At 36.5% G+C, this 17,208-nt stretch overlaps 1 protein-coding gene across 5 annotated transcripts in view; it reads left to right on the top strand.

The window, feature by feature from the left end:
* Positions 1-17,208, top strand: part of NETO1 (neuropilin and tolloid like 1) — a 123,409-nt gene that overhangs the window by 72,647 nt on the left and 33,554 nt on the right. For all 5 annotated transcript variants that reach the window (XM_008979978.5, XM_002757328.6, XM_078347007.1 and 2 more), the window contains exon 7: positions 10,897-11,125. In XM_008979978.5, the coding sequence (XP_008978226.1) occupies positions 10,897-11,125 (229 nt within the window). The remainder of the gene's footprint in view (positions 1-10,896; positions 11,126-17,208) is intronic.

Genomic DNA, 17,208 nt, shown 5'->3' with positions numbered 1-17,208 from the left:
CTAAGTGTAATTACACTTATGCTCTGATTGTCAAGATCTGTAGTTGGTTTATTTTATAAACTAAAATCATATCTGTAGAAGAAGTTGCCTGGGGCCTACAAAATCATGAATATCTGGCATGTAAAATACAAATGCAGCAAGGGCTGGTAGCAGTGAGTGGTAAGAGGGCCTGGGAGATCCTGTGCCCACTTGAAGGAGGCAGGCATGACTTAGCTGTCCATGAAGCTCCTTGTGATTGCTGCTATGAGAAAATGAGGGTCCAGCATTATCAAGTCCTTCATCATTTCTCATAATTTGCCAAAAATCTAGATTTTATGTTGAGCACCCTGATTTTTGAGGGTTGGGTTTAATTACAAAAATTAGAAGTATTGGTGGGGCATGGTGGCTCATACCTATAATCCCAGAACTTTGGGAGGCCAAGGCAGGCAGATCACAAAGTCAGGAGATCAAGACCATTCTGACCAACATGGTGAACCCCTGTCTCTACTAAAAATACAAAAATTAGCTGAGTGTGGTGGCGCATGCCTGTAGTTCTAGCTAGTTGAGAGGCGGAGGCAGGAGAATTGCTAGAATCCAGGAGATGGAGGTTGCAGTGAGCCAAGATTGTGTCATTCCACTCCAGTCTGGTGACAGAGTGAGACTCTGTCTCAAAAAAATTTAAAATATTACATGTATTAAACTAAATCTATTGTGGGATAGAGTTGGACTCAGGTCTCCATTTTGGAAACACTTCTATAGAACAACTATGTTGATCCTGCTTATGGAAATATTTTTCAAAATACAGAGGATAAGTTATTTTGTGCCAGCAGGTGTCACAGGTCTAAGGTGTTATTTGTTCATTCTCTGGTTTTTGTTTTTAATTCCTCAGTTACAAAGTTATAAGCAAAACAACGGACTTACTAAATTTGTAGTCATCTATTTATTGGTTGAAACAGTGTGTTATTTATTTAATTGATTTTGTGACTCTATAAAGTCTCAAGCACTCTGCCAGAAACATGGAAAAGCATGCCAGGCCCTGTGCTCAGGTGTTTCAATTTAGTTCTCAGACAAATATGTAACAGAATAATCTAAGCAGTAAGGTTGGATCATTGTGGTATTTATAAGATATAACAGAGAGAGATAAAAGACCCCTTATACCAAATAGTGTACATCAAAGGTAGAAAGGTACAGCTGTCAGGATTCTGGTGAATCTTAATGAGAAGTATTCTGCCAGGTAGACAAGGTGAGAAGGCTCTCCAGGCAGGGGGAATAACGTCTATAAAGTCATGGAATCACAAGAGAGAAGAGAGTATGCTTTTTCAGGAATTAATGTAATTACACGTGACCAAATGAAAGCATGGATAGGGAGGTGGTGTCGATCCCTTAACCTAAAGTGTTCTCTAAGCCTCTCTGAAGAACTCAGACTTCATTCTGAGTGCTTTTGTGATATACGGAAAAACAAAGCAGAAAAGTGTTATGACCAGGTTTGCATTTTAGGAACGTTGCTTTGTCCTCCAAAGAAGGGACTGAGGAGTGAACACTGCAAGGAGAAGAGCAAGTGGAAAGCTGTGGCGGTAACCCCAGTGTTGGAAATTAGGCCATGGTGAGCAGACATGAAGGAAATATAAGAGAGATAGGATAGAATTTGGTGACTGGATATTTAGGCCGAGGGAAAAAGAAGAGCCACTTTTTTTTTTTCTTTTTTGAGACGGAGTCTCATTCTGTCTCCCAGGCTGTAGTGCAGTGGTGCAGTCTTGGCTCACTGCAACTTCTGACGCCCACGTTCAAGCAATTCTCCAGTCTCAGGAAGTGCAGGTGTCTGCCACCACACCTGGCTAATGTTTTTTTCGTATTTTTAGTAGAGACGGAGTTTTGCCATCTTGGCCAGGTAGTCTCAAACTCCTGCCTCAGATGGTCTGCCCTCTTCCGCCTCTCAAAGTGCTAGGATTCCAGGCATGAGTCATCACTCCCAGTGAAGAGCCATTTTTGAGGACACTGGTCTTTCTTCACTTGATTTTTCCTTGAATATGTCTCCAGAGTTTGCATATGAAATGGAAATGTGGGTCCTTTCCCCCAACTTTCAGTCACAGAGATTCAGAGATCATGCTCGAGCTTCCAGCCTTGTTGCTTGCATTTCTCTTTGACTCTGAACAAATCTTAGAGAAAGTTAGTTGCATTATGAAGAAAGACAGTTATTTTTCTTTTTTTTTAAGTAAAAATCGATTGTGCACACAAAATCATAAAAATCCACTACCTGTATAACAAGAGATCTAGTTTGCAGTTTATTTTGCTCTTTTCATAAAACGTGGATTCACATACAAGGGCTATTTATTTTTCTTAAACTCCACGAATGATTTTTAAAGACTTTTTAAAAAGTAGAGTGATATGTGCCACACCTTACTGTCATAACTGGAATTTTTGTCACTACAGTCTTAAAGAGAAGGGTTTCATGGTAGTGTAAATGCACACTCTTTTCTTCCACCTGGTAAATAGACTGTCTTTTGTACAATCTCAGAGCAACAATAAACAATGTACCTGTCTGTTATAGAATTTGGCATTCTGTGACCCAAAGGGGAAGCTGCCTGCCGAGCTGGACAAAGATAGCTCTATTGTAACAGGCTTTCTCTGTTAAATTAAAGGTTAGGGAATAGGAAGTGGCTTTGAATACTGTGGAGAAAAGCAAGAACTGGAGATTACTGCCTATGTGGACTTTCTATTTTTATAGAGTTTCTAGCAGCTTATGAGAAGAGACTATCACAGAGCAAGTTATACTTGAAATAGCTCGTGGTGAACATTTGAATGACACCTGGCGACTAAACCATATTGCACAAGGAAAGTGCTGAATAGCTTACTTGGGCTCTATTGACATGTATGCGCATTATTTACTGCTTTTCAGGCTTTTGGCAAACAGAAAATATAATATCCGATGTCTCCTTTGCTAAAGGATATTAATCTAGATGGTCCCCTTTAATTAGAATGTGATTAATCCAGATTTTTTAGAATTTGGAAAACCAGAGGCAGAAAGAAACTTGTTACTGACTAGATCATTTAAAAGATGAATAAACTGAGTCAGGATAATGAAATTCAATATGAGTTAACAAAGAAATGTAGACATATGCCTCGCTGAGCAAATATTATGAGGTCTAATTCAGATTCTGGTCTGGAAAACAGCCATCAGAATGAAATGATGGGAGACAGAATCACGGTAACTATTAATTTCATGAAGCCTAGACCAGATTTATCTCCAGACATCCAAGGCCAATCACAATGTCTGTTAATCAATTAAAATTCATGGAATAAATAGATTTTTTCTAAAAGAAAGGAGATGGTAGCAATCTTCAAACATTTGAGGAACTGTCACATGAAATAGGAATAACACTTTATCTGCAGGAGTAAGGCCTTTAAGTATTGCAGTTTATTTGAACATTTGAAACTAGAGAAACAGCTTTTAATGTAACACAGAGAAAAACCTTTTATTTTAATAACAAAGATTGAATGAGATTTTACAGGAGGAATCCAAGCAAAGTCTGGCAGAGATTTTGTATAATAGTTGAAAGTCAAGTAATATTTTGTTACAGATAACGTGAAAGTCCTCTGAAAACCAAAATCTAGTGAATCTATGATAAGTGACTTGCCCACAAGTTTGGCTATTTAGCAACAGAGCTCGAGCAAGATTAGCACCTCCCAATTCCTGGTCCCGTTTGCTCTCACAAAACTACATTCTTTGAGGAAACGATCACAGTTTTTACAAATTAATTTTAAAATATTTAAAAAAATTATTTAAATTGACCAATAGTACTTGTTTATATTTATCGAGTAGGGCAGATGTTTCCATTATGGAATGACTAAATCAAGCTAATTGACAAATCTGTCACTTTATATTTTTATTATTTGCTAGGACAGGTTAAGGGATTGAGTCAAAAGATGTATAAAAATACATAAATGAAGCTAAGTCAGTGTTTAATGTTTTGGGATAATAAAACTCTAGCTTCTGCTGTTTGCCCATCATTTCATACTTGAAGTTGGCTCTTAATTTATGGTTAACTAATTCAAAAATATTTTTGTTCAAATTAAAATAAAAATATAAAAATTTGACAAACATAATGTCTTGTCTTGTAAAGTTGTGATAAAGGTGTTAAAGTTACTTATATGATAAACATACATTTTCAGCTACAATTCTTGGGATTGTGAATATGATAAATTTGCCTATGTGATTAAGGTTACCAGTCAGGTGACTTTGAATTCATCAAAAGATAGATTATCCAGGTGATCCTAATCTAATCACACGAGCTCTTTAAAAGCAGAGCAGATTCTTTGGATGTGAATGAAAAGGGAAGTAAGAGAATCAGAGGCCTAAGAAATGTGTTCTGGGAGTGAGGGTGACCCCCGTATGCAGTCTTCCAGAAAATAGAGACCTTTGTCCTAGAACTGTGAGAAACTGGATTTTCAGCCTCATCTGCCCTCACTAAAGAACCCAGTACTTTCACCCTACAGGACTATTAATAGTAGACGGTAATTGGGTGTTAACTAAAGCTGCTAGAATTGTGGTGACTTGTATGGAACAATAGAATATTTAAGCAATAAACCAAGTGTAATAACTTAATTGATTACAAAGATAAGCATTAAGGTTTCTGAAGATTGAGTTTGCTTTTATCTCCAAAAAGTGAGAATAAAATTTCGAAAACAAAGTAAAAATTTTAAATAGCTAACTACCAAAAAATTGTTCAGTTTAATTTTTTTTAAATAAATGTCAATTCTTTAGTCTCATATTTTAGACAGCTACTCAGGTGGACTGGTTTATATGAGCCGGAAAATCATTTTTTGTAATATCAGGAATTGGTTGTGCTGTGGACATGCGTGTGTGTGTGTGCGTGTGTGTGTGTGTGCGTGTGCATGTGTTTGTGCGTGCATGTGCATGTGTGTATGTGCGTTCGTGTGTGTGTGCATGTGTCATTATTTCATAAAGCATTAAGATGGATGTTCTGGTTCCTTCTCCACACTGATACCCTCCAAATGGAATATTCTACATAAGTTTATAAACCTGACGTATCTGGTCAATAATATAGAAATTGTGAAGTCCTCGGCTACATACTTACAGACTATGATTTTATTTACAAAAGTGTCTAGTCCTATTGAAACCATGTACAGCATTTCTCAGACTGTGACATATTTAATTTTTACTTATTATGGAGAAAACTGTTCTGGCAAGTCTTAAATAATTGCCTCACATAATGTGTATTTTCTGTATATCATTTTGATATGAGGGGCGGGACCTGGTCGAGCAGTTGGTATTAAGTTTTGTTTGTGAATATATTACTTAGTAAATTGTTAGCTAGATTTATTTGCTTTGCATATAAAAAGGGGTTCTGCTTTCCACGTTATTTGAAAAATAGATATTACTAGAAATTATTTATGTGTTCTGAAGTTTTCCATGTCCTGGTCACTAAATTATCTTGTCAGCCCCAACTCTTGATGATAGATTAAAAAGAATGCATCAAAATGATTCACTGAGAAGCAGTGATAATCTATTCTACTGGAGTTATATATTACTGTTTATCATTTTCTCTTTTTTCAGTAAGTGACTAGAGAGCTTTCTGTAGATTGCTACATTAAATAATTCTTTCTGTTAGCACTATTGTGGTAGGAGATTTAAGCTAATGAGATAGTCATTCAAATCGTAATCTATAGAGAAATTTTATATGACATATACTAGCGTTAGTATGGGAAAGCTTGATCACTTTTTTCTGGCTAATGGAATTTGGCTTTTGTTTTTTTCTATATGATAAAAAGTCATTGCAGTCACTAGATCTTAAGTGAGCATTACTGAATGCTTCAGAAGTAATTACTTAGGATCTAATGACTGCACTGATTAACTTACTCTAAATAGTGTTCTATTTAATAAGAATGTCCTTTAAATATAGAAGATACTTAGGTAACAGTGATTACACTTCACGTACAAATTCAAGTCCGTCATCTCATGTGGAAAAAATGGAACTGTTAAATGAAAAAAATATAGTGCCAATATGCAAATTGACTTTATAAGTATAACGGTATTCTTATATAAAATATTTCTATTTTTAAAGAATTTTAAAGTCATTTATTTCTGAGGGACACATTTATTTGCTATAAACTTTATATCTTGAAAGTTGACATCTTTTCTAGCTCATTTAGGAAACAGGAATGGTTTGCTCTGCTTATTTCATAACTCACTTTGTTTTAGTTTGTTTTCTTTACGATTACAACGTTCTTTCTGGGCTATAAGTCTGTGAGCATTTAAGAACATTACATAAGGCTGCATAACGTGGTGGTGTGTATCCAATTGTTAGGCAGATCTGACTTCAGTCCCAGTCCATTACTTAAATGACATTACTGTATCGCTTTATGAAAGTTACTTAATTTTTATAAACTTCAGTTCCCTTCTTCTTAAATGGTTTTAACAAGTATCTATTGTTGTTGAGAGATTGGAAATAATGCATTAGCAGTGTCTTAAGCTAAGGTCGATAAAACACACAAATTTTCTTTTCCTAACAGTCAATTAGTATTTTAAGGTGCGTTTCTACATGCAATGTTAAATGTTTTTTATTGTAGTTTAGGTTCTGGGGTACATGTGCAGATCACGCAGGACTGTTGCAATAGGTACATACATGGCAATGTGGTTTGCTGCCTACATCCCCCCGTCTCCTATATCTGGAATTTCTCCCCATGTTTTATTGAAACACACTGAGCCACTGAAATATTTCAACCTGAAAATATCAAGTGGTCAAATAGGTTTTTGAGTTAGCCAAGCAATCATTTAAATATTTTTCATTCTGTGGGCTTAGTACTTGGTTTCTATAACTTTGTAAGAATATTGGGAGAGAGGCATCATTTTGTATTACACACCCTAATTTGTGTTCTCTCGCTTGTGGCAATGTTTATTTCCAATTATAATTTCATATTTTTTGAAAGCTGATAAACTTGTTTAATTTATTGCATAGTATTTTAAAGTATAAGTATATATTTGACTTGTTGTTCCACTTAACAAATTTGTATAATACGTAGATTTTAGCTTTTATTTTTATAGTGTTTTCAGCTTGTTTACTTTTAGTCAAAACGGGGCAATGTGACCTAGTGAAAGCAACCTTAAAATCAGAGTTGAACATTTAATCTTTTTAAAGATTAATTCACATATGATCCTGGAGCAAGTTACTTCTTTTTCTTCTTTACTCCAGCTTTCTAATAAAGGTCATCAGAAAAAAAAAAAATTTCTTTTAAAAAAAGTCTTGTTGACATTTAAAAAACAAATGAGTTAGTGTAAATTTGGAAGTTTAACATTTTTAGATGCATATATACCTTCTTAAACTGGATATTTCTAAAGTACTCTGAATAATTTTAGAAATGTAATATTGTGTTGGGAGGAGGAATCACAGATGGACTGCATGAGTAATATCTGAGTTTTTGATAAAATAAAGCAATAACCTGGGCTTACAGAAAATAAGGCTTCACTAGGCCATGTGTCTCCCATCAGGCTGTAGCAATGACAGGTAATTTAAATCGCTGTCAAAGTATTTGGAAATTTTAGAATGGCTTCCAATACAACGCTACAATTGCTCGTATATGAAAATGTGTACTACCACACAGAGTATCCTACAACTTAAGTGCTTTCCACTGTGGTTCAGTTTTTTGCCTTTGTCCATATTTCTTCATTTCATTTTGTTCTTTCTCATCAAATTATGTCTGGATTTCCTCATTTAGAACTTGACATTTTATTTTCAGCATCTTACAAACCTGCAACATTTTGTCTTATCCATTTATGTCATAAGTTAGATCTATATTATATCTCGTATTGAGAATCATTGCAAGTAGTTTCCTCTGTATATAACAAAATAAGACTATTTTATGCAATTATTATTTATAACATATAAATGTCTGTCATACAGGTGCCCAATAAATATTTCATGAATTCTGAACAAATGAAGTCAATAAAAAAATGAAATTACCAGTTAATTAATCATCCACAAATATTTCTGGAGCGTTTACTATGTATAAAATATGTGTTAAAGCTTAGAATACAAAAATATATACCATTGCCTCAGCTTTTCAGGAAGATAAGTTTATTAGAAAGGTCATAGACCCTGTAACAATAGCTTTACATATGTTCAAAATCAGACGGTCATGGTGGCTCATGCCTGTATCTCAGCACTTTGGGAGGCCAAGGCAGGTGGATCACAAGGACAGGAGTTCCAGACCAGACTGGCCAATATGGTGAAACTCCGTCTCGACTAAAAACAAAAAACAAAAAATTAGCCAGGCGTGGTGGCCGACACCTGTAGTCCCAGCACTTGTGAGATGAGGCAAGAGAATCGCTTGAATGCAGGAGGCAGAGGTTGCAGTGAGCCGAGATTGTGCCACTGCACTTCAGCCTGGGTGACAAGAGCGAAACTCCATCTCAAAAAAAAAACCCGAAAAACCAAAAACAAAAAAAAAAGACTCTGTCTCCGGAAAAAAAAAAAAAAAAAAAGTTCAAAATAACATAGAAGCTATAGAGACTGGGGAGTGAGAGCAGTGTAAACCTTTCACTGGACATGCAACAGTTGAACTAACTCTTGACAAATTAGGAAAAAACTTCCTAGACAGAAGATAGAGAATAAAGCTAATGTCATGTTCATAAAGGGTAACGTTTTTGAAAATAATCATAGTGTTGACAGATAAGGAAGATGTAAATTTGCTAGTTGATGGTTTTAGACTTTAAAAAATTATATACTAGATACAAATTTTAGCTAAAATACTGTGATTATTAGATTTGTTTCTTAGAAATATAACTTTGGAAGGAGTAAACTAGTTTTTATTAGAGTAAACTTTGGAGGTGTGAGGAGAATCTGTACCTTGCAACCATCCAAGCTGGTCAGGAGACTGCTGAAATATTATAGATGTGTGCATGGAAATGGAAAACTACTAGTTTAAAGGTGAAATTGTCAGGAACTGGTGCCCCATTGAGTAAGAACATTGAGGACAAAAAATATACTTTTACTAATGTAAATAGTGAAATTATAAAATTTAGGGTAGACATACTGGATCTGAAAGAAATTGTCTTATGAGTTTCACATTTTATGAAATAAGAAAAAAATTAATACAGAATGCTGAAAGAGATGGATGTTTGATTGAATGCCATGTCTTTAGTTTATATTGATGCTAAATTAAGAGCTATGCATTTGCTGGGCGCGGTGGCTCACGCCCATAATTCCAGCACTTTGGGAGGCCAAGGCGGGTGGATCACGAGGTCAAGAGATTGAGACCATCCTGGTCAACATGGTGAAACGCCGTCTCTTTGCTAAAAATACAAAAAATTAGCTGGGCACGGTGGCGCGTGCCTGTAATCCCAGCTACTCAGGAAGCTGAGGGAGGAGAATTGCCTGAACACAGGTGGCAGAGGTTGCAGTGAGCCGAGATGGCGCCATTGCACTCCAACCTGGGTAACAAGAGGGAAACTCCGTCTCAATAAATAAATAAATAAATAAAATGTAATCTGTATGAACTATGTATCTTCATTAGGAAACCATTCTAGGTATCCACTTCACAGTGCATGGGTCCTTTTGCTTTATATAATATCCACTCTTTGACACTGTATCTTAGTGTTATGGTTTAACTGATACACATTTACAGCACTGGCCGTCACTCTTTTTTTTTTTTTTGAGATGGAGTTTCGCTCTTGTTACCCAGGCTGGAGTGCAATGGCGCGATCTCGGCTCACCGCAACCTCCGCCTCCTGGGTTCGGGCAATTCTCCTGTCGCAGCCTCCTGAGTAGCTGGGATTACAGGCACGCGCCACCATGCCCAGCTTATTTTTTGTATCTTTAGTAGAGACGGGGTTTCACCATTTCGACCAGGATGGTCTCGATTTCTTGACCTCGTGATCCACCCGCCTCGGCCTCCCAAAGTGCTGGGATTACAGGTGTGAGCCACCGTGATATCCACAGTGCCTTGAATAGTGTCTGCAGCAATCACAGGCCAACCTGTGGATGCCACTGAATTGATGGATGCATGAGCAAGTAATTTCTTTATAGACTTGTATTTGGTTGAATGAATTACTTGTGATTTTCAATGCACATTAGTGAAGAGTCAAATGATGTCTGTTGATTAAAAAGTAGTACACCTAAAGCAGCATAACATTGTGAAAGAATTGTGGACTAGGAAGTTAGAGGACCCTCACATCTAATTTTCAGTTTGTACCATCTGAGTTTCTTCATCTGAATGTGACAATAAAATGGGCCACTTTATAGAGTTGTTGGAAGTATTACAAAATAACATACAAAGCAGGTCGCACAGATAAATTCTTATTTTTATTTATGTAACTTACCTAAACGGCTTGTCAATGTGTGGCATGAATGGTCAGAGACTAGCTTGGCCCTTTTTATAAAAAAGTTAAACTTCACCTTAAAAATGAAGCAGTATATTTACATTAAATAATTTAGTTAAACAAATCAGAGGCTGTCTTTTAGTATCATTTTTGCTTTTCTTTGATATTAATAAAAATGGTGTATTTTTGCACATTTTTGGAAGTAAAAGGAAGCCATGGAGCAGAAATGTATCAGGAATATTTAAAATACATTTTACTAATCAAAAAAGAGGATACAAGCAGGGAAAACTAATAACTGATTTCAAGCAAGTTCTGAGAAAACGTAAAACTCATTTGGGTAAAAATACTCAGCTCTAGAAAACGGTGCATTTAAATAAAGAAAGGATAATAGCATTTGAAAAAATACGAAACACAATTTGTTCTTATTGTACATCTTCCTTCTATTCACAAGGAAAAAAATAATAAGATTGATTGCAATCAAGATTGTCTTGTGAGACTGAAAAGGAGAAAAGCAGTTCGGGTACTTACTGATGTACATTCACATTTCGATATGGGAAAATTATTTTATTTTTGTTTTATAGATTTACTTGCGATTCTTGGACTATGAGATGCAGAATTCAAATGAATGCAAGAGAAATTTTGTGGCTGTGTATGATGGAAGCAGTTCCGTGGAGGATTTGAAAGCCAAGTTCTGTAGCACTGTGGCTAATGACGTCATGCTACGCACAGGTCTTGGGGTGATCCGCATGTGGGCAGATGAGGGCAGTCGAAACAGCCGATTTCAGATGCTCTTCACATCCTTTCAAGAACGTAAGATTTCTGCACTTGACTGTTTGTCCTTCATATATGCCATATAATGCCAGTTTCACAAGCTGTTATTGGTGTTTTCTTCACACAGTTTGAGCACAGCAGGCTATTCTCTAATACATTGTTTAAACCACTAAGATTCCCTTTTCTCATTTTGATCCACTAATGGTAGAGAGTTACATATTACATTTTACTTTCTTATTTCAACATATGCATCATAGCCTTAAGAGAGTTCACACTATTCATCTGGGAAATGATGAATTTTGTTTGTCTTTGGTTTAGCTCTTAAGAAGCATATGGAACTGATGCAGCAGCTTCTGATGAAGTTTGGGTTTAAATCTTAAAAAAAAACCTGCATGAAAATATTTGGTAGGTTCTTTTTAGTAAGCTTCTCTTACAGTCCCATTCATTTCAAGTAGGTTTATGACTTCAGAGTTCCAATTAAAGTAGGTATGGAAAGAGAATTGCTTTGGTGGACAGTAAATAGGAAAAGTTTCTGAAAATATTTAAAACAGCACAATCGGTGATATCCAGAGTCAAGTGCAAATCACAGAAACTTTAGAAAATTATATTCTAATAAATAATGAGTCATATTAACAGATGTAGTTTGAATATTTGTTAGAAACCCTGAATATTTCATATGTTACAAATGTATGCAAACAAAAAAGAATTCTGAGAAATTTAGCTTTAAGAAATAAGTGCCTTGTGACATGAACAGACACTTTGAAAAGAAGAACAGACATTTTGAAAAGAAACATTTATGTAGCCAACAAATATAAAAATGTTCAACATCACTAATGGTTAGAGAAATCCAAGTCAAAACCACAGTGAGAAACCATCTCACACCAGTCAGAATACCTGTTGGTGAAAGTCAAACAATGACAGATGCTGGTGAGGTTGAGGAAAAAAAGGGAACACTTATGTACTGCAGGTGGGAATGTAAACTAGTTCAGGCACTACGGAAAGCAGTTTTGCAAATTTTCAGAGAACTTAAAACAGAAGCATCATTTGACCCAACAATCCCAATACTGAGTATAAATTGTTCTGCCTTAAAGACACGTGCATGTGTGTGTTCATCACACCACCGTTCCCAAATTATTCCCATAGCAAAGGAATGGAGTGAACTGAGATGCTGATCCATGTTAGATGGCACAAAAAAATGTGATACGTATACACTGTGGAATACTATGTAGCCATAGAAAAAAAATGATATCATGTACTTTTCAGCAACATGGATGGATCTGGAGGCCATTATTCATAGCAGTCTAATATAGTAACAGAAAATTAAATACCACATGTGCTCACCTATAAATGAGAGCTAAACATTGAGTCCATATGGACACAAAGAAGGGAACAACAGGCTCCAGAACCTACTTAAGGGTGGAGGTTGGGAAAAGGGTCAGGATCATAGTATCTCTATTGGGTACTATGCTTATTACATGGATGATGAAATGAGTTTTAGACCAAACTCCCATGGCACACATTTTACCTATATAATAAATCTGCACACATAGCCCTGAACCTGAAGTGGAAGTTAAAAAAAAACTTTAAATGAAAAGAAATAAGTACCTTGCATTTCACAACTATTTGCTTTTTAATTAATAGAAAACACAATACACTATTTTTGAAATTTTAATGATTTCTCTTATTTTCAGCAGCAGAGCAGCCAATGCTGTTTTAATTCATAAATGTCAAATGTGCTAGACAGTTATTTTGTAAACCAAACAAATAGTTTTGGCTTTAAATTCCCTTTTAATTACCTAGTTGGGGAATTTTAGGACACCAGAAATGCTGAATGTCACTCAAGCTTTCTAAATCTTGACACCATCTTCCAGTGTGTCCAATATCTCTCTCAGCTTTAGGTTGGATTTAAATAGTATGCTGCTATGTCTTGGGTTCAGTGGTTGATTAAAATGTTAGAGGTACTGCATTCTTATCTCAGCAAAATATTTGAACAAAATGTTTTCATTGTATTGACAAGCACATGAAACTCAGGCTACAAGACAACACCTTTGGTTGTTGACTACTCTACCAACTTCAATGAACAACTCCTTCAGTGAGGGTATCCCGGGGTTCTGTATTTATTCAGTATTCTTATCAATCTTGGGTAATAGCATACTGAGAACTCATATGTAATTTAAATGCAAAACTATGGAAGGGAAAGCAAATTTATTATATAATATAGTCAAGACTTCTAAAAAATAACAAAAATCTGCAATTTTTATCAAAAGTATACCATAAAATATAATAGAGATATATGAAAAAAATTATATTTCAAAAATCCATAGCATAGAGGAACCTCTGACTCCTAGGACTTTCCTGTGGTCTTATTTCAAACTCAAAATGAGTCAATACTTTATGACTGACAAAATAATCTGAAATGGTATTAGCCTGTATTAAAGTTAGTAGAGGCCGGGCGCGGTGGCTCAAGCCTGTAATCCCAGCACTTTGGGAGGCCGAGGCGGGTGGATCACGAGGTCAACAGATCGAGACCATCCTGGTCAACATGGTGAAACCCCGTCTCTACTAAAAATACAAAAAATTAGCTGGGCATGGTGGCACGTGCCTGTAATCCCAGCTACTCGGGAGGCTGAGGCAGAAGAATTGCCTGAACCCAGGAGGCGGAGGTTGCGGTGAGCCGAGATCGCGCCATTGCACTCCAGCCTGGGTAACAAGAGCGAAACTCCGTCTCAAAAAAAAAAAAAAAAAATGTTAGTAGAATAACAATGCAAAAAAGATTTTAGCCTCATGGGAAGCTGCACCAATCAAAATGCAGAAGGCACAGTCTGTTTTTTCCCGACTGTTATTAATGAGAAGATTGATCACCTAGAGGAGGCTGACAAAGATTTAATGCCAAATATGAAGAAACGTTTACTTTAGAATTTGTTGTTGTTGTTCAGAATGTGATAACTACCTCAGACCTGTGTCTCATGGGTCTTAAAGATGAGATTTATGTTTAAAAGTTATAGGAAAATTTTGAGTGCAGTTTAGGGGGGAAATGTTTATCTTATGAGTTGTGATATTCAAAATTGGAATAGATGCCTATGAAGGATATGAAATATGGATAGATGGGTGATTGGATCTCAAAATGGATTGTAAGCTGGCATGAACAGTATAGGGAAAACATCTTAGTAAGGTAGGTGAAAAGACTGGCTAATATCAAAGATCCCTTTCAACTGTGTTCTATGAGCCTTTAAAAATCTGCATAGATAAGAAATGGTGAACTGTATATATGGTGCATATATTATTATAAATATGTCTATTTGAGATGGTTAAAAATAGTTTCAATGCATGTGATGAAGTTATCTCTGGAAGTCATTGAAGTGGGTTGACTTCTCAGTGAGTAACCCAAAGACACAGGGTGTTCTTCCTACAGAGGCACCCAACCCACTATGTTCTTGCACACTGGACAAATGATCACACTCTTCAAATGATGAGTATTACAACGACATTCTCTGTGATCATCTCATAAATTAGAGTAAATTTCCACTGAAACAGGGTTATCCTTGATGTCATGTTACCTTCTATGTTGGTCTGACTGGTTGTGTGACACCCCTTTAAAAATTCATATTTAAAAATTCTGTTTCCAAGATGAGGGTAAGGGGGTGGGGCATTTGAGAGGTGATTACGTCATAAGGAGAGCTCTCATCATAGGCGTTAGTCCTCTAATTATAAAGAGGGCCAGAGAGCGGCCTTGCCCTTTACAGGTGGGAACACAGCTAGAAAGTTTCATCCATAAACCAGGAGATGGGCCCTAACCAGACACCAAATCTGCCAGCACCTTGATCTTGGACTTCTAAAATCTAGAACTGGGAGAAATAAAATCCTGTTTTTTATAAGCTCCTAATTTATTGTAGTTTGCCATAGTAACTCAAGCAGACTGAGAAGTTGCCGGGTGTATTTGTCATAATGTTTTACTTTTACTGCATTGGCTAAAATTGTGCAGAATTCTACCATGATTTATACCTAATATCAAAGTCATCCTGTGTTGAAGTATGTGGGCATTAGACTGAATTCACTGAAGTGAAAGTTTTCCAGATAAGAGATGAAGACTCAAAACAACAGAAAGTGGACTTCAACCACTGCTCCTGCTTGGAAATAGGTGGATGAGAATCATTTTAAGAGGAAGCACAGCGACTTTGTTCAGGGAGTTTCAAGTTCCTCAGATGGTATTGCCTTATCCAAATATTAGTGGCTGAGAGAGAATTCTGACTTACGTTTTTGTTCCGGCAGATTATTTTGGTACTTGTAGATGGTGATAGTTACACAAACTATTTATGTTTATTTTATATATGGCTAATATATGCAATTACATTAATGGAATGTATATTAGTGTACATATAACCTAATATATAATTATACATCTAACATGTAACCATGTATGTCTAACATATAATTATGTACATCTAATATATATTTAACGTATGTATGTATGTGTGTGTGTGTATATATATATATAATTATAGGTAATAATATATATATATATATATATATATATATATATATATATATACAATTACAGGTATTATCTAATGTTTAGTCCACTCATACCCAAGCATGCAGTAAAAGCTGGAGATACAAAATCAGTGATCAACCTTGGTCTTACTCAAATAATAAAAAACTACCTGGATATATTTCCTGGTGCCTACTTATAGTTATAAAATAGCATCCCCAGTTCAGTGGTGAAATGCTTAGCTCATGCTAGGGCCTGAATGTTTGTGACCCTTCACAACTAAGAGTTTGAAATTTTTAATGTTGTTTACAAGCCATTCGTCTATGGTATTTTCTTCTAGTGGCCCAAGTGGAAATAGACAGAAAATTCGCCCTGATATGTGGGGGTGCTGCTAGAACAAATACCTCCAAATATGTGGCGATGGCTTTGGAACTGAGTAATGAGGAGAGGCTGGAAGAGCTTTTCAGTGCATGCTAGGAAACATGTACGTTGTCATGAGCAGATCATTAAGGATGATCCTGTTCTGGGCTCAGTAGGAGAGGAGGAGAATCCTGTTAGAGAATACCTAAGTTATCTTGAACAGAATGCTTATAGAACTATAAATAGTAAGGGTCATTTTGACAATCTTTCAAATGGAAAAGAGGAACGTGCTTTTAGACAGTGGAGTAAAGGTCATCCTTGTTATAAACTGGCAAAGAATTTGGCAGATTTGTGTGTGTGCTTTTGTGTTTTGTGGAAGGTTTTTACTTGTGAGGGATAAAATTGGATATTTTGCTGAGAAAGTATCTAGGCAAAATATTGAAAGAATGTTTGGTTCCTGACTGCCTGTCATAGAATCAAAGAAGTAAAATATTTAGAGATGGAATTATTAATCAAAATGGGAGGAGAAATTAAAGATTTGGACTTTTCTCAGGCTGTTTGTATTGTAAAGATTGAGAAAACATGCTTACAAGATAACACCAAAGGTATGGCCAGGGAGGCATCTGATGAGAGTGAATTGGCCATCTCAGTGGAAGTCAGGACCTGCTGCTGAAGACAGTGGAAAGATGATGCTGAAGGCATGTCAGAAATCACTGCTTCTGCCTCTCAGCTCAGGTCCAGAGTGCCAGAGTCTAAGCAGACCAGAATGAGTTGAGGGAGAGCAACCACTGCCCAGCAACACCTCGTGTCTCAAGCTTTTCCCCCTGTAGTTTCTGGGAGCAGTCTTCCTCACTGCATCAAGTGGAGCATGCACATTTTGATCAACAAAGCTGTGGCATAGCTGCCTTCACCTAGATTTCAAAGGATACTTGGAACCCAGGCAGAGAGCCCCCGACTAACAATGCCAACCAGAATCATGGGGTGTGGCCACCCCTGAGGTCAAGACATTTAGAGCCAAGATATGTGACTCCAACCTATGAAGGCTGTGGCTGTTCCCAGAAAAGCAGTTGGGTAGACCTCTACCCCAGTGTGTTTAAAGGATAGAAAACTAAGATTAAATTTTTCTCCTCCTCCCCTCCCCCTACAGCCTACCCCTTTCTCCTCCCCTCCTCCTCCTCCCCTTCTTCTCCTTCTCCTCCTTCTCCTCCTGCCCCTCCCCCTTAGTCCTCCTCCCCCTTTCTCCTCCTCTTCCTCTTGGTGGAGTTTCATTCTT

Source organism: Callithrix jacchus, chromosome 13, assembly GCF_049354715.1.
Source record: "Callithrix jacchus isolate 240 chromosome 13, calJac240_pri, whole genome shotgun sequence".
NCBI lineage: Eukaryota > Metazoa > Chordata > Mammalia > Primates > Cebidae > Callithrix > Callithrix jacchus.
The sequence above is the reverse complement of the archived record's forward strand: the minus strand, read 5'-3'. Positions and strand labels throughout refer to the sequence as shown.